Source organism: Ranitomeya variabilis, chromosome 4 (genome assembly GCF_051348905.1).
Source record: "Ranitomeya variabilis isolate aRanVar5 chromosome 4, aRanVar5.hap1, whole genome shotgun sequence".
Taxonomy (NCBI): Eukaryota; Metazoa; Chordata; class Amphibia; order Anura; family Dendrobatidae; genus Ranitomeya; species Ranitomeya variabilis.
This window is the reverse complement of record NC_135235.1, coordinates 378,950,370-378,969,386: the sequence shown is the minus strand read 5'-3', so window position 1 is coordinate 378,969,386 and position 19,017 is coordinate 378,950,370. Positions and strand designations below refer to the sequence as shown.

At 41.2% G+C, this 19,017-nt stretch overlaps 1 protein-coding gene across 1 annotated transcript in view; it reads right to left on the bottom strand.

Moving 5' to 3' along the window:
• KAT6B (lysine acetyltransferase 6B) overlaps window positions 1-19,017 on the bottom strand; it is a 318,128-nt gene that overhangs the window by 164,475 nt on the left and 134,636 nt on the right. Inside the window, exons 7-9 of the mRNA XM_077250789.1 lie at window positions 16,447-17,351; window positions 9,964-10,088; window positions 5,357-5,472 (exon numbers count right to left, since the gene is read on the bottom strand). Of these exons, the coding sequence (XP_077106904.1) occupies window positions 5,357-5,472; window positions 9,964-10,088; window positions 16,447-17,351 (1,146 nt within the window). The remainder of the gene's footprint in view (window positions 1-5,356; window positions 5,473-9,963; window positions 10,089-16,446; window positions 17,352-19,017) is intronic.

Genomic DNA, 19,017 nt, shown 5'->3' with positions numbered 1-19,017 from the left:
GCTAGGGAATCCCCATATGTATTCAAGCTGTCTATCAGCTGTAAATCATGCAGCTGAGGTGACGAAAACTAAATCTCCGAGCAGTTACAAATACTCGGGAGACCACCTGAGCAACAAGTATACTCGCTCATCACTAGTCAGCACCTGTCACCCTAGGCTGAGTAATGAAGAGGTATCAGCCAGACACCTTCATTACTAAACCTGTAAGAGTTAAATTATCACACACAGAGAATAAAACACTTTATTTGAAATAAAACAGACACATTCTTTAAACATTTAAATTAACCCAATATACTCACCCCTCGTCCAACAGTAATCCAAGGGTTAAAGTGATTTCCCACGTTGTCACCAGCCTCTGTAGGAGTGCTCATAGAATGAACCTATATATGCTGTAACCAAACAGCAACTGGCAGAACTTGGCGCGCCCCGCGATACCTAGCGGCGGTGATGCGCATGGGGTTATTAGGGCTCATACTCCTCTGCGAGCAAAACGGACCAGAGAAATCCAATGAAAGAAAATCAGACTGCACTCTGATCAATGTTAATCTACGAGTCCCTATGCATCTGCAATTTTTTTTTTCTCAGTTGACTTTGAGGATTGTCCTCATACATTGGATGAGACCCACCAATGCAAGTCAATAGATGAGAGAGAAAAAACAGACGGCTTACAAACCATGCAAGTGCCGTCCGATTTTTAGACACCCATGTCCTTGAAAACCCGACATTTCATCTACAACATACAGTAAAATCACAGTGTGCTCCAACAGAATAGAATAGATGCAACAGATATATATACCGTATATACTCGAGTATAAGCTGAGATTTTCCAGCCCATTTTTTAGGCTGAAAGTGCCCCTCTCGGGCAGGGGGGTCAGTGGGGGAGGGGGAGCGGCGGCTGTCACATACTGAACAGCTCCCGGTGCGGTCCCTGCATCTCAGATGGTCTCCGGGCGCTGACAGCTTCTTCCAGCATTGAGCGGTCACATGGCACCGCTCATTACAGTAATGAATATGGAGGTGACTCCACTCCCATAGGGGTGGAGCCGCATATTTATGACTGTAACGAGCGGTACCGGTGACCGCTCAACGCTGGAACAAACTGTCAGCGCCTGGAGAAGACCATCAGGGAAGCTGCCAGGGACCGGGCTGGGAGCAGGTGAGTATAATGGGGAGGGTGAGCAGCATTGCGTGATATTCACCTGTCCCCGTTCCACCACCGGTGCGCCGCTGTCTTCTGTGTCCTCTGCTGTGACGCTCAGGTCAGAGGGCGCGATGACATGGTTAGTGCGCACCCTCTGCAGCATTATATGGGGCAAATGTCTCTATGGAGCATCTTATGGGGCCATTATAAACCTTTGTGCAGCATTATATGGGGCATATTTTAATATGGAGCATCTTATGGGGACCATCAAACTTTATGGAGCATTGTATGGGGCGTATTTTGCATGGAGCATCTTATGGGGCCCATCATGAACTATATGGAGCATTATATGGGGCTCCTGATTCAATATGGATATTCAAAAACACTTAGCCCACTGATGTCTCAATTAATTTTACTTTTATTGGTACCTATTTTTATTTTTGAAATTTACCGGTAGCTGCTGCATTTTCCACCCTAGGCTTATACTCGAGTCATTAAGTTTTCTCAGTTTTTTGTGGCAAAGTTAGGGGTCTCGGCTTATACTCAGGTTGGCTTATACTCGAGTATATACAGTATATATATAGAATAGATATAAAGATGTCACCTATATAATTAGTACATGGTTTGCGTAGCTTACTGTACATGTATTTTTATTACAGAATAAATTATTTTCTGATAAAAAAAAAAAAATGGCGTGGGATCTCCCAAAATTTTTATTGTGAGAAATAACTAGCAAAGTGAAAGCGGACAGCTGGGGGCAGATGTTTATAGCTTGGGAAGGGGGTAATGCCAATGGAGCATCACAGGATATTAATATCAACTCACAACTGTATACTTAGTGCTTACTGGTTATTAAAGTAGGGTCCCCCTAAAATAACCGTCAAAGGCAAGGCAGACAACTGCAGGCTGGTATTATTAGCCTAGAAAGAAACCATGGATATTGGACTCCTCCCAGACTAAAAACACCAGCTCTCCTCTGTCCCAGAAATGGTGCATCTATAAGATGCGCCAATTCTGGCACTTAGCTTTGCTCTTCAAACTTGCCCTGGTGCATTGGCAAGTGGGGTGATTGTATTGGGGTTTTCCCCATTAAAATAATTAACAACCATATTCCTCACCTGTCCGACGAGAAGATAATATTCTATAATGCCCCACATTGATTCTGATGACTTTGAGAGCAGTGACTAATGTGACTACTCTCATGGACAGCGGGCTCACATTGACACAGGAGGTAATCGTTCCTGCAGTGTGCAGCACTCAGAAAGTTCACAGGAGTTCATCAGCTGGTGAGCCCGGTGATCTCACCGACGGCACTGCTGCTGCTGCTGAGAACATTCTCATGCAGCGGTGGTGCTGTAAGGGAGGTCACTGGAGTTCATCAGCTGATATAACACATATATATATGTATGTGTATGTAAAAGCCTGCCTTCATTAGTAATATCTAAATACAAAAAAGATCCCAAACCTGTAAAATGCACCATGGCTCCAAACAGAAACTCTATACCAGACCATAAATGCATGGGTAAGGGCCCCATACACATTAAAATCATTATCTCGACCATATTCGATACACAGGTCTGCAAAAAATTAAAATTTCAAGAGCTGTTTTGGTTATTCCATGTAATCTTTATGTTTTTTGGTGTGCTGAATCTGAAAATGACCTCCGTTTTGTAATAGGACATCACATTTCCTGACAATTTAGGTAACTATGTTAAATAAGGCAATACCGCAAAATAAATGAAAATATACTTATAAAATTGATTTTTTATTACAAATTTGAAAATCATTTTCGAGCTGAAATTAGCTCATAAACACTCACTAAAAATGGATTTTTTTTCCTGTGAGGCTCCTCTTGGTAAATTTGTGAGTAGCATCTGAAATGTCTCTCTGAAGCACCCAACAGTAGTCTGCCATAATTATAATGTTCAGTTTTCCCTGGCATCTTCTTTCTGTCTCTTTAATGTCCTGGTGGAATCGTTCACCTTGCTCTTCACTCACAGCTCCCAAATTTTCAGGAAAGTACTCAAGGTGGGAATGGAGGAAATGCACTTTCAAACTCATCAGACAACCAAAAGCTTGAAATGCTTTCAGCATTCATCCAACAATCTTTTTGTAGTCAGGATGTTTTTTACTGCCTAAAAATTTCTCTATGACTACATTAAATGCAATCCACCCTTCTTTTTGAGGATCTGTCATGGTATTGACTAACTCTTTATCAGCTATAATCGTTCTAATACATGGCCCGACGAACACACTTTGCTTCAATTTTGCCTCCAAGAGGCTTGGAAACTAGGTGACTAAGTATTTGAAGCATTCCCCATTCACTTGGAAGTGATTATAAGAATTGCTTCATCAAGCCCAATTTTATATGGAGAGGTGGTAGAAGAACTTTATAGGGAGGTACCAAAGTTTCATTTTTTCAAAGACTGTGAGCACCCTCGACTCTTCATGGTCCAGTGATTTTGTCGGTCTCGACTGTTCCACAGACCCAGAAAACAAGGGTATTTGAATCCCCACACACTTGCTAACCGTGGTCTTCATATTTCAGTTTACGAAGAACCAATTCCAAGTTCTCGTAGGTTTCCTTCAAGTGTAAGGAGTGACCTACAGGGATGGAAGCATAAAAACTGCCATTGTGGAGTAAAACTGCTTTGAGACTTCTTTTTGAAGAATCTATAAAAAGATGCCATTGCTCTGAATCAAATTGGATTTTGAATTGACCTATCAAACCTTCGACATCAATGCAATAAACCACGTTGTCTTTCTAGGCAAAGTAAGGAACAAACTCCTTTTCACGATGTCTGAACCATGAAAAAGACACTCCTGGTAACATTAAACTCCTGCTTTTGAGCCTTGATCCGAGTAACTCAGCGGCATCTTTGGGAAGATCCAAGACTCTTATTAAATCCTTCATCTCTTCCTGGGAAAAAAATGTTGGTCTTGTATAATCTTCAAAGTCAGAACTTGATTCGTCATCTAGTTCAGATATGATTCCACCTTCATCGGAGCTATGCATCTCTTTCAAGGTAGCAGGGGCTTTGGGTACTGGTATATCTGTGGGGAATGGGACAAATTGCTGAGTGAAGATTGAGGTATGAAATGGAATGCTTCCATTTGGAATTATACCCTTTCACATTGCATGAACAAAAGTAACAGTTGTCACTATGGTGCTTTTGCTCTCGCTATACCACAGGAATCCCATAACGGAAAGCTTTTTCCTTACCTTTCAACCAATTTTGGAGGTCTTCAGCACACCATTTGCACACTTTAGGAGGTGCCCAAACTTTATATTGATCTCCAAGTTTTCATCCGAAGCATGTGAAGAATACTTTTTTCACAAAGTCTGTAATATTCAGCTGTTGATTCAACACTGTATATTCACCACAAATAAAATAGAAACGGTCAGGCGAATTAATACACGTCCGCAAAGCCATAACGCTAATTTGGGGAAACACGGCTGATAATGAAATGCCACTGCAAGTTTCTTGAAAGCATAAGGACCTTTCCTTATGTCACGAACCACCTGACTACCGCCAGCTATTCACGCAGTTCCTATTGATGTTAATGGGGAAAGAAAATAAGCTGCCTTCCGATGATTCGCACCAGAGTTTGCAGAAGAACCTATAGGTTTGTGGCAAGTCCTGAGGTTTAGGATTTTTTTTGCTATCAAAACACCAAAATACATGGAAATTACATGAAAATAATCAAACAGCTTTTTAGTCGCAGACCTGGGTAATTGTGATCACTGTTCTCCCCCCTGAGAAGTCAAATACTCAGCTGAGGTGTATGTGCACGTGTATGGCGGGGAGAGTGAACCGCTGATGCCATCATCTTTATGTGGCCAGACAGTCTACACAAACCTGATTCATCCTCAGGAAGGGCTCTCATTCTTTCCTTTCTTATGATTAGTTCACAGTCCAAATGTATAAATGCCTACTGTCGCCATACAAATGCCAAAAATCAGCTTTTACTATTATTACAATTCAGTACTACAGTAAATCACATGATGCAACATTAAAGGAGCAGTCAGACGGCCACATAACATGCATAATGATCGCATTGCAATGCTCGGACTGGCCGACGGTTCTCCTGACAAGTGTGACAGCTGCATTGAGAGCCGCCGGCCAGTCTGAGCATTGCGATGCAATCGTTATCCATGTAATACGGCCGTCTGACTGCGCCCTAACAAGAAGTACATGCCTAGTAAAACCACACCTTGCATATTCCTGTGGGTAAGGTGAAGAGTACCATGTCTGAATTTCATATTTTCCAAATTCAATGACTGCTGGATACCGGTCTGTCTGGTCACTCATAGATTTGCATCCTATTTTCTAGCCAAGATGGAATAAGCATATATTAGAAAGGCATAAAAAAGAGGCAAGTAAATACATAGAAGTCCTGCAGCGTGGAACTGAGCTCATTAGTCAAAGGAAATAAAAACACTGCACAATAATCTTGACAGGTAACATTGTGATGTCTTCCCCTGCCTCCAGCTTTACTTTTTCCTGTGTCTTGTGTCAGCTCTGAATTTTCTTGTTACATTAATCATCCTCTTAACAGGTCTTCCACTGTCTCCATGTCTACATTGACCTTAAGGCTATGTGCACACGTAGGAAATGTGGTGCAGAATTTTCTGCACTAAATCTGCATCTCCTGGCAGAAAACGCAGGTGCAGATTTGATGCAGTTTCTGTGCAGTTTTTGTGCAGATTTTACCAGTGCAGATTTTTATCATGGAGGGGTGCAGAAACGCTGCAGAACTGCACAAAAGAAGCGACATGCACTTCTTTGAAATCTGCAGCGTTTCTGCGCAGATTTTTCCGCACCATCTGCACAGCTTTTTTTTTCTCACATTGATTTACATTGTACTGTAAATCACAGTGCAGTTCTGCAGATTTTTCTGCTGCAGTTCTGCACTAAATCTGCATCGTGTGCACATACCCATACTGTCATCTACCATTATGTTAAAATATTCATTTTTTAAGAAATATGAAAATAAAAACACGAGTGCTGCCACATAGATGTTTACTTATTTTTTTCTTATGATGGCATTTGATTTTTTTTTTTTTATAAAAAGTGCTTGTATAACAAACAAAACAGTGAAAAAATGCATTGTAAAAGCTATAATACATGCATAGAGTATTATCCAATTATGATGAAGTCATTTAAAGGGAATTTGTCAGTAGGATCAACCCTCCTAAGGTGTCTATATCGGCATGTAGGTTATAAATTGATACCTTGATATCTCTGATCCGATGTCTTATTCTAGAGAAATCAACATTTTTCTTCTATGTAAATGAGCTACTCAGGACTATGGACAATATGCATGGCCATGGATTTAGTGGGACCACTGGTAAGATTTGCCAGAGCACATCAGTATATAATATATTGGTGGTCCTAGATTATGCTACATGGTGCCCAGAGGCGGTGTCTTTAAGAAACTCCTCCAAGTGTGTAGCTCAGGAGTATTTTATATTTTCTTTCGAACAGGCCTTCCTAAAGAGATATTAACAGATCAAGGCACAATGTTCATGTCAAGAGTCATGAGGGAATTGGGTAAAGCACTACAGCTGCCCTCTTGGTTTTGACCTGGCTACCTGCCTATCCTTCTTGCCAGCTTGCACCATCGAACAGCAACTGACTCTGTGGCCCTTTCCCAGGGACCTCTGTGTAAGTCCAGATCCCTGTATAAAAGCCGTTAAAGGGTGATGGCCAGGGCAACCCCAGGGCTTTGGGAAACTGAGTAGCTTGCACCAAGCCGGTTTCTGGTAGCCATTTTAGAGCTGTATTGGACAATTCCCCCCTAAAGTGGATTTGGCAGAAGAAAGGGAAAATGCCTGGGTAACCCCCAAAGGTTTTTGGCCCTGAAGGATTTTGACTTTAATGCATAGGCCCTGGAAACTGCATGGCAACGCCAAACTGCTCTCAAGGGTACACGGTTTCGTAGAAAGTTGTGCCCAGTCCCTCATCTTTGGAGAGAGGGGAGTATGAAAAAAAGCAGGTGGTAAAGTCCTGGACGAGAGATATCTGTCACTGAGATGGCTAGCCTCGGTGATTTAAGTCCTAGAAATAAAGGTTCCAGCAGTAATAGGTTGCAGAGATTTTTTTTAATGGGACAGAATTGTGGGTTTGGGTTTTAGGAGCGCCCAGAAGGATTTGTGTGGGAGTGGTCATTACCATAGCTCCGATCCTTCATAGATCCTATTTAAGGCAGCTGAGCTGTCTCAGAAATGGTCTGTGTGTAGGAGAAGGAATGGACTCTAAAGTTAACTGTTCTCTGTAATATAAACGGTTTATACTGCTTTACTATTGTGTCAGAAAAAGGCTGCTTTTGTTTTGAGCCCTTCAGGAGTTTATGACGTTAAAAAACCTCATCTTGTTTGACCAACTACAAATTGTGAGTACGCTAGCTGCTATTCAAGAGCGTGGATCCCTACAACACATACAGTGTTCAACATAAATTAGTACAACCTCTTTGAAAAGTAAGATTTTAACCAATATCTCACCGAACACAAGAAAAATTCCTATAAATGCAGGCTTTACCATGATATTAGCCAGAGGTAAGTGTTCACACTAGTCAGTCAGGTCAGGGATCCATGAGATTACCTTGACGTTGGTGGATGGGCTCACATTTTTTGGCCAAATTTTGTGCTAAGCATCTCGTGTTTTTTCACAGATTTCACAAGCCATTATGCTATTCACATTTCATGTATCGCACATTTCCTTGCTTTAGTACAATTGAGTGCAGCCATTTATCTATTTGCTATGTGAGTTGTTTTTGGTTATGCACCTGTTCAGACTAGTTCTCTGTTCAGTCAGTTTACCATTACTTGCTACGCACAAGAAAAATGTGCACATTTGACAACACTGAGTTCATACATCCCCTGTCAAAAACTACTACGTCTAATATTTTCTACGACCTCTATGATTTTTAAGGACAGCACCAAGTTGGCCATATTACAACATCTATGCTTTTATAGAGTTTGGATGATGGATGGAAAGTGCTGGCAACTTGTCCCTTCAGAAATCCCCATTGGTGTTCAGTTGGGTTTAGATCAGGATATATACTTGGCCACTGAACCACTTTCACTCTGTTCTTCAGCAATGCAACAGATGTGTGTTTTGGATCATTGTGCCCTTCGTAGATATGCACTTTTCCAACATGACAGTGTGATAGTAGCATCATCTATTTCAATATAGAGCAATAATCTGTGAATTCATGATCCCAGCAATGAATTGTAGCTCCCTGACATTCATGCAGTCCCACATAAGGACACTGCCACAACCACGTTTCACTGTAGGCACCATGCATTTTTCCTTGTACTCATCACCTTTGCTATTCCATACAGTTTTAAAGCCATCAGTTCCAAAAACATTTACTGTATCTTGGTCTCATCACTCCAGAATATGGAGTCACAGTACTTTTTATATTTTTTCAGCATGGGTCCTAGCAAATTGTAGGCACATGTTTTTTGGCAGGGGCTTGGACAACACCCATGCTTGCCATTCCTCTGCAGTGTATGCTGTATTGTGTCACTGGAAACACCACGATTTAGCTTTCTACTTCTTTAGATAACTGCAGTGAACTGCCATATCATTTTTTTCTACCCTTCTCATTAGAAGATGGTCCTGTTTAGGTGTTAATGCTCGTGGTCAGCTTGGATGTCTTTGTGAGATGGTTGCAGTTCCATCTTTGTTGCATTTTTCTATTGCTTTTGCTACAGTATTCTGACTAAGTAACCACAAGAGAAAAAATCCAGAATAACGTGCCATTATACCTATATCCTATCTCCGGCACGAAACGCGCATTGGGGCGCTTGGGGAAGACCGCATGCAGCAGACCACCACCAATGTAAGTGCTATATCAGCAATTCTTTATTTGATTATGGCCTCAATAGGATACAAGTGGTACCGGAGATAGGATATATCATGGGGCTAAAAAGTGGGACCGAACTATGCACTGTGCACTTTGGTTGTAGGTTGGGCTGAAGGTAGGATATCTCCCCGATATGGTTAAGTAGTGAACTTGATATTCTATGTGGAATTATTTTGTACTATTTATGCATGAACTTTGCTGAGTTTGTTTAATAAAGGCTGTATATTTTAATAATGGCACGTTATACTGCATTTTTTCTCTTGTGGTTACTGATATTTGTCAGTTTGTGTGCCCTGGTTACTTGAATGGGTTGTGCTAGGACAGCATTCTAACTAATAAGCAAAACTTTGCCAATCTTATTGTATCTTTCACCTTTCTTGTGTAAAAGACATTATTTTCTCTCTCATGTCCTGTGACACTTCTGCCATTACAGAGTGTATCCAGACTAAACAACTCCAGCGCATCAAACGCAATTTGATGGCTTGCCTTTTTCCCCATAGCGTATTCTGTCACCATCTCTTCCCAGCTATCCAAATGATGTCAAAGAAAGCCATGTTCTTCCACAGCTCAACAGTCCGGTGCTAATACTTATGCAATGGATAGGAGCACGTCAACTAGTCAGCGGCTATGCTGCCCCATATACAACAAGCACTAGATTTCACAGTAGTAGTCAATTAGTCAGTGGTTTACTCTTTCAAGCTAGGTCCACAGTGGGCTATAAAAGGGTCCAGCTATGTAAAATAATGTCACAGGCTAGTGAAACGTGACAAATACAATGTTTACAGCTCCTTTTTGTTACTCTTGCACAAAAGGATTAATATTCTATTATATGGCCATTTGTTTATTTTGGATAGAAATTCCCTTCACCTGCCTTTCAAAAAGAGCACAAAAAAAAAAGAACAGAAAGGGCCTCCAGAGAAGCAAAGTCATTAATCAGAATTACTCACCTCAAAAGACAGCTCACGAGCCTGTCTGAATAAATCAACATCTTCCTGGGTTACAAAGTCTGGCCTTTTGGGTACACAAATCATATCCCATATTTCTTGTTTGATACTCATCTTTGGGTCATGATCTGACGTACAAAGGAGAAAGATCACTGAAAACTATGGAAATATAATCACTACAATTAATGCAGAAAATAATTGTGTAAAAAGAAAAAAAATCAGATGTAGACACGTAACACATACTAGTAGTGGAATGGTGCCTGCACGCAGAACAAGGTACAAAAGAATTCACAATCTGGAGGCCTTCCATTTTTGTCTCCATATAAAAAAATGGAAGCAATCTAATCTGATATTACCAAGCAGAACTTACAGTCTACAGAGCCATAGACTAACCAACAACTTTCTAGTTATTTTAACATAATCAAAATCCTGAGGATGACCTGTCTAGCCAGTGCCCGCATCGTGTGCTCGGTCTGGAAAGTGTAAACTTAACAAAATGGAAAGGGGTTGTCCACCGCTCAGACAACCCCTTCTCAATTACTATATTCCACTGGGTAAAATAAAAACCACCTGTAGACTAGCCACACTAGCGATAGGCTTCAAATTAAGGCGGTATGTCACTCGAGCCCTGCAGCCAAACAGTGGCCACTAATGGTCCACCTCACTCTCACTTCCTTCACATGGAGCTGACATCTGGAGACATTTAGAGAGCAGCAGCTCTTCCTTCTTCCGGATGTGAGTTACGAAGGAAGAGGAAGTGAAGCAAACCATTAGTAACTGATCGGATGCAGGGCTTCCGTGACCGAACAACAGTGTCGCTGGAACAGGAGCCATCCCAGAGAAACAAACAGGCTGTTTTTATTTTACAAGGAGGAACATAGCAATTGCGAAGGTGTTCTCCGAGTAGTGGACAACCGCTTTAAAAAATATCACAAAGTGTTTTCCCAGCACATTAATACATTGTACAGTTAGAAGACATACTATATTGGTGGGGATCCAAAAGCTAGGAGCATCAGAATTTCCTTAAAAAAGGGGATGCATCACTCTTCAAAATACCAACAATCAGACATATATAACAACCTTCCTCCATGTTATATAGGTATATACAGAGAAAGTTCTTGTATCTGTGGAAATATTATCCTGAAATGCAGTGAATAACAACGCATTACACTTAGGGCTCGTACTCATCTGTGAATAAATTGGATGAGTGCATTCCGATAAAAAATCTGATTGCACTCTGGTTAATGTTATTCACTGATTTGGTGCTCATCTGTGATGTTTTTCTTAGCTGTCATCTGGATGAGAAAAATATTGCAAGTGGCTATGTACAGCTGTGCTCAAAAGTTTACATACCCCAGCACAATTTTTGCTTTCGTGGCCTTTTTTTCAGAGAATATGAAAGATAACACCAAAACGTTTTCTCCACTCATGTTAGTGGTTGGTTGAAGCCATTTATTGTCAAACTGCTGTGTTTTCTCTTTTTAAAATCATAATGACAACCCAAAACATCCAAATGACCCCGATCAAAAGTTCACATACCATGGTGATTTTGGCCTGTTAAAATGCACAGGAGTTGACACAAATGGGTTTGAATGGCTACTAAAGGTAACATCCTCACCTGTGACCTGTTTGCATGTAATCAGTGAGTGTGCATAAAAGCTGAGTGAGTTTCTGGGATCCAGACAGACTCTTGCATCTTTCATCCAGCCACTGACATTTCTAGATTGTGAGTCATGGGGAAAGCAAAAGAATGGACAACGGATCTAAGTGAAAAGGTAGTTGAACTGTATAAAACAGGAAAGGGATACAAAAAGATATCCAAGGAATTGATAATGCCAGTCAGCAGTGTTCAAACTGTGATTAACAAATAGAAAATCAGGGGCTCCTTAAAAACAAAACCACAGTCAGGTAGACCAACAAAAAGTTTGTCCACAACTGCCAGGAAAATTGTATGGGATGCAAAGAAAAACCCACAAATATCAGCTGAAATACTAGACAATCTGAAAACTAGCAGTGTGGCTGTTTCATGATGCACAATAAGGAGGCACTTGAAGAAAAATAGGCTGCATGGTTGAATCGCCAGAAGAAAGCCATTACTGCGCAAATGCCACAAAGTATCTCGCCTACAATATGCAAAACAGCAGCACAGAGACAAGCCTCAAAACTTCTGGAACAATGTAATTTGGAGTGATGAGACCAAAATTTACCTTGGCCACAACCATAAACGTTACATGATGAAAGTAACACCATTCCTACTGTAAAGCACGGAGGTGGATCGCTGATGTTTTGAGGATGTGTGAGCTACAATGGCACAGGAAACTTTGTCAAAGTTGAAGGAAAGATGAATGCTGCACGTTATCAGCAAATACTGGAGGCAAATTTGCAATCATCAGCCCGGAAGCTACATATGAGACATACTTTGACACTCAAACATGACAACGATCCAAAACACAAGGCCAAGTTGACCTGTCATTGGCTACAGCAGAACAAAGTGGAGGTTCTGGAGGGCCATCTCAGTCTCCTGACCTCAATATCGTTGAGCCACTCTAGGGAGATCTCAAGCACGCAGTTCATCCAAGACAGCCCAGGAATTTACAGGAACTGGAGGCTTTTTGCCAAGAAGAGTGGACAGCACTACAATCTGAGAAAATAAAGAACCTAATCCACAACGACCACAAAAGACCTCAAGCTGTCATTGATGTTAAGAGGGGGCATTTGGATGTTTTGGATTGTTAGTATGATTTAAAAGGAGAAAACATAGTAGTTTGACAATAAATGGCTTCACCCATCCACTAACCATGAGTGGAGAAAAAGTTTTGGTGTTATCATTCATATTCACTGAAAAAAGGCCAAGAAAGCAAAAATTCTGTCGGGACATGTAAACTTTTGAGCACAACTGTACATCGGACAAGACTCACCAATGTAAGTCAATTCATGAGAAAAAAAAACGAACAGCACACGGACCATCCGTACGCCATCTGATTTTTACAGATACATTACCATTCTGTAGCATACAACACTGTAAATGGTCCTGTAAATTACTAGAATAATAATTGAGGAGGAAAAAAAAAACACATTGCATATGCATGTTATACAGATGCTGTGTGAGAAAAATTGACTCTGGCGTGACAGTCATCCTACTTTTCTGGATCAATATCAGAGTGATGGAAGGAAGAGCAGAGGTACTTGCTGATAAAAGAACCAGCCATGAAAATGACTACACCGCATTCTAAATAATTTTGCAAATGCTATTTTTCTCTGATTTCCCTAAATGGTCGATACAACAGAGTCAGTATAATGTTCAAATCATCAATCGTCAGAGTATAAATCAAATGCTAGTAGACAAATCTCCCATTAAAATATAGTATTTTTTCAAAACTAAAAGTCAAAATGCACAACAGCATTTTATAGGTTGTAAAGAACTAAAAATTCTCATTTGTTGAATTTACAGGATTAAGAGGTCACATTTACTGAAATCAAAAGCTTTTTCAATCAAAAACATCTCAACAGGCCAAGTTACATGTTAACATAGGACCTCTCCTTTGAGATCACCTTCACAATTCTTGCATGCATTGAACTTGTAAGTTTTTGGTTAGATTTTGATTGACATGCTATGCAGGAAGTCAGAATAGCCTCCCAGAGCTGCTGCTGCTAGATGTGAACTGCCTCCCACCCTCATAAATCTTTTGCTTGAGGTTACCCCCAAAGGTTAGGTCAGGAGAGGATGGTGGCCACATTTATGTACATATCAGTCAATAAATAAGAATTATTCTTTAGTGCATTGTCAAGCATGAATATGATTTTGCTACGGATGGCAGGGTCATTCTTTTTGTACCACTAACTGAAACTAAACTGTTTTAAAATTAGTCTTCGTGCATATCTGGACCCACTTCAACCGTTTCCGATTGTGAACATTGTTTAGTAGTAGACGAAAAGTAGGTTTATGCACAAGCTTCTAGAATCCTACAACTGGCCTTGTAATAGTAGGCTAACAGCTGCTGCCTTAACCCGATGAATTCCTCATTATGCCTTTATCTGCACAGAGCACATCTGTGGTCTGTATAAGCCGCAAATCTTTTCACAGTACGATGATCATTCTTAAGTTTTCGTGAGATATCTAATATTTTCATTCCTTGTCTAAGGCAATGCACTATTTGACACTTTTCAGCAGAAGAGAGGAGAGTTCATTTTTCTTTCACATATTGTTTGAAACCTGATGCGTGCAAATGTGGAATGCTCTTTTTAAGTAGTTTTCCTTTAATTGGGCTCTCCTAGCAAACTAATTTTCACATGTGTTTGAGATTGATCCAAAGAGCCCTGATGCACAACAGCATCCATGAGTTTAGTTGACAAAGAATTACATCTTTAGGACACAACTCCAATTTGCATAATAATCTGAAATGCGATGTAGAGAACAGAACATTATCTTCTGACAGCAAATCTGTCTAAAGGTTCATTTACTCAGCACAATAACAATGATCTTGCAGTCTTAAAGGGACTGTCAGCACAGAATGACTTTTCAAACCATATACAGGCGCTCGGTACTTCATGGCGTGGCCAAACATTTTAGTGCACCTTCTCATCTACTGTTTCTCTGCCTTTCTCTGGCTCTATGAAGACAGAGCTGTCAATCAAAGAAGAGGGGGGTGGAGCAAGATGGAAAACAAGCAGTTGGGAAAGTGTAGTTTTAATTGTTTGGCCACACCATGATTCACTGAGCAGCTGTATTTGGTTTGCGCAGTCATTCTGTGCTGACAGAGTCCCTTTAACAGGTTACTTATCACTCGACAAACGAGCAGAACACTAACTGTTGGGTGAAATCATTTTAGTTTTTTTTAAAAGAATATTGTTCTCAGCAGCACATCACCCTGTGTAAAAATGGACCTGTGCTTGGGCGAACAATGCGGGGGCAGGACAGGTCTCTGCATGCTGGGTATTTGGATAATGCACACTGACAGTGCACTCAGCTGCCAGTTGGTTACGGCTGATCTGAGCCGGTGAGAGAGTGCGCTGTCTTTGTGCACATCGCACAAGGACTATCCCAGCCCCTGAAACGAAGGCCAATGATGACACTTCATTTCAGGTAGGGGGCAAAGGCTGCGTCATTTTCCGAAGCCTCTGCCCCAGATGACACTTCATTTGAGTATTCCAACATACACTGGGATTCTCAAACAATGACAAATATAGTTGTTCCATTCCTGACTTTAGATGATAAACATAGTATTTATGGGACACGCTGAAAAAAATGAAATTCAAGACTCCATTATATTCCATTACTTTATTACCAGTATGTACTTGCCACTCTGAACTGTTTGCACTATGGCTGTACCATGGCGCATGAAGTGCATGCAGCTCTGTACCACATATGGTACTTTAAAGCCCACTGAGGTGAAGAACTCCAGAATTCCATATTTGATGGCATATCACAAAGTCTGTGGTGCTACAGTAAAGTCCCATAGAAGCCATGGATGCTGGGGATTTATTATGGTTCTGTACAATATGCACATTGTACAGAGTCATGATATAGTCACATGCAATAGCAACTAATAGTAATAACAAGAGCAGAACAAATCTACATAAAATATTAGACATTGTATATTAAGGAACGCAAAATGGAGATGATGTTAGACAGAAGAATATATTGGAATGGAGTGTAAACCCGCTAAAGAATGGATGCAACAGAGCACAGACTGAGGGGCTTAATAGCAGAGCAGTGAAGGGGACAAAGCAGAGCAGGGCTCACATAAATAGACCAGCCAGAAGAAGCGATGAGGTCAGCAGTACCAGCCATGCCAAAAAGCCAGATGCAGTTGACATATGGAGGCTACAAAGAAGTTTTGTTAAAAGTCGTAAGATGTGGAAATAAAGATCTTAATCTGCTCAGAATAGCACTGACAAGGGCAAAGTGTAAGGAAGAAGGGTTAGTTAAAAAATATTGTTAGAAGAATGAAACAGAAAGGAAATCAGGTGAACACTTTTAGCAGAATGATCCTATGGGACAGTGAAGGGAGATTCAAGTGCTATAGTATTTATTTTTCATGTGAAAAACGTGAAGAATAGCAGATTGATTATCGTATTTGCAGGCAATGGAGCTCGCTTCGCTATCTACCCTTGCACATATTCGTTTATAACAGTCCTATACATGCAAGTGCAGCAAACAATGCGATGTTTATGTCACTTTCGGGCCATATGTCTGATGTATTATTTGTACACCTCAAAAACAATCATAGGGCAAACATAATCCAGAAAAGCTCATATATGTCGGTATCACAAGAATACAAGTTCACTTTCATACAGTAGATACCATATATGTCGCTTGTGAGCCATTTATAATCTGTCAAAACATGGTGGATTATACAACAGTGTACAAAGCTTTGTGGCAAGATCTTTAAGGATACAAGCAAATTTATCTGCAGACATACTACAAATTTAAAAAACAGACTAAATAAAAACAGGCTATGGAGAGGTTTTTAAGCCTGTGCTTACCATCATCCTGGGTGGGCTTAGTCTTGTTGTCTGCCAGATTTTTCTTTTCTGGTGGTCTGTCTTTTGCCCCTATGGCTTCTGCTTTATACTTTAACCTGCCTACTGTCCTGTGCTTTATAAGGAATGATGAATGCTTGAACTGAGCCAATGCTTTTAAAGCTCGACCGCGGGATACTGCCCAGCCAGAAAGATTAGGGTGTGGGAGTAGAAGTCTACTCCTAGCTTCCCTCTTGCCAAAGTAGTGGGTTGAAGGGTAAAGTCTGCCTTTGCGGCATAAACGTTTTGGAGGTGCATAACTTGGTTGGCTTTTTTGGCGTGGCTGGCCCTGGGTAGCATAGATGTGGGATAGGCCATCAAAGAGCCCCTTCAGTTGACTGTTACTGGGGAGGCTTCTGAGGGAAGGGGCACTGGAGTGACTTGATGAACTCTGTGGGGAACTGGATGTGGTAGAATTGCTGGATTTCTGTGAGCCGGGACTGTAGCCCGACATGGAGGTGATATGTGAAAAAGGAGAAGGGGCAGGTTGAGAAGGACAGTTTAGCTTGTGTGTAGCACCCGTGTCATTAGGTTTTTTCCTAGGTCGGCAGTATACTGAGAGGTCTACAATTCGCCTGTGAAATCTGCGTCCCTCAGGTGATGGAGTGAAAAACTTAGTAAGGCCATCAATTAGCCCTTTGGTTTTCTTGTTAACTTTGAGGGGGGAGCAAGAGGAGGTGAAAGTGGAGCTGATGTAATGAGGGCCAGGCCGAGTGCGGTCAGTCGCAGCAAGGCTGCAGATGGGGTCCTTCATAGATGCAGCATGACCAGATGGTAGTGTGGTGGGACACATTTTAGTTTTTTGACTCCTACCAGATGGCCCTCTTCCTGGGAATGAATTCAGAGGAGCTTCTTCATTAGACATACACCTGCAAGATAAAAAAGAAAACAACTTTTGTAACGCAACAGCGAAATTAACTCAATGATTTGTGAAGCAGACTGGAAAGTTCTACACTGAAACAAGCATGGACACAAACATGTAGTACAGCTCTGTCTAGGAAGAATAAAAAGGATCAAAAATGAAAGTGGATGTTTAGAATGGTCCAGCCAATCACCTGACCTGAATCCAATAACAAATTATTGAATGAACTAAAGCTCAGAGTTCATAGAAGGAGCATACAGAACCTTTAGGATTTGATTTGAAAAGAGTGTTTGTCTGGAAGAATGGGCCAAAATTACACCTGAGCAATGAATGCGACTAGTTTCTCACTACGTATACTAGGATAGGGATCAGGAGACCATGCATACCGGGATAGGGATGAGGAGACCACGTATACCGGGATGGGGATGAGGGGGGCCACATATACAGGATGCGGATGAGGGGGCCACGTATATCAGGATGGGGATGACGGGCCACGTATGCCAGTATGGGGATCGTATATACCAGGATGGGGATCATATATACCTGAATGGAGGATATTAATACAGAACTGGGGGACACGACCACTATAACAGTGTGAGCAGAAAACCCACCCCATAACAGTGCGTCATAGCCACATTGTTGTGCTTCAATTTATTTTCTATTATTCCCTTCTAAAACCTTTGTGCGCCTTATAGCTCGGTGTCTCTTATAGTCCGAAAAAAACGAGATATATACACAGGTGCTTCGCACAAAATTAGAATATCAAAAAGTTAATTTATTTCAGTTCTTCAATACAAAAAGTGCAACTCCTATTACAGAGTCATTACAGACAGAGTGATCTATTTCAAGTGTTTATTTCTGTTAATGTTGATGATTAACGGCTTACAGCCAATGAAAACCCAAAAGTCATTATCTCAGCAAATTAGAATAATTAACAAAAAACACCTGCAAAGGCGTCCTAAGCGTTTAAAAAGGTCCTTTAGTTTGCTGCAGTAGGCTCCACAATCATGGGGAAGACTGGTGACTTGTATCCAAGCATATTAATGGAAAGTTGAGGGGAAGGAAAAAGTGTAGTAGAAAAACACACACACACAAGCAACTGGGATAACTGCAGCCTTGAAAGTATTGTTAAGAAAAGGTCATTCACAAGGAGTGGACTGCTGCTGGAGTCATTGCTTCAAGAGCCACCACACACAGACATATCCAGGACATGGGCTACAAGTGTCGCATTCCTTGGCCACCTGGGCCAAGAAGAAAAAGAGCTGGACTGTTGCTCAGTGGTCCAAGGTGTTATTTTCAGATTAAAGTAAATTTTGCATTTCATTTGGAAATCAAGGTCCCAGACTCTGGAGGAAGAGTGGAGAGGCATACAATCCAAGCTGCTTGAGGTCTAGTGTGAAGTTTCCACAATCAGTGATGGTTTGGGGAGCCATGTCATCTGCTGGTGTAGGTCCACTGTGTTTTATCAAGACCAAAGTCAGCACAGCCTTTTACCAGGAAATTATAGAGCACTTCATGCTTCCCTCTGCCGACAAGCTTTTTGGAGATGGAAATTTCATTCTCCAGCAGGGCTTGGCACCTGTTCACACCGCCAAAAGTACCAATACCTGGTTTCAAAACAACAGTATCACTGTGCTTGATTGGCCAGCAAACTCGCCTGACCTTAACCCCAT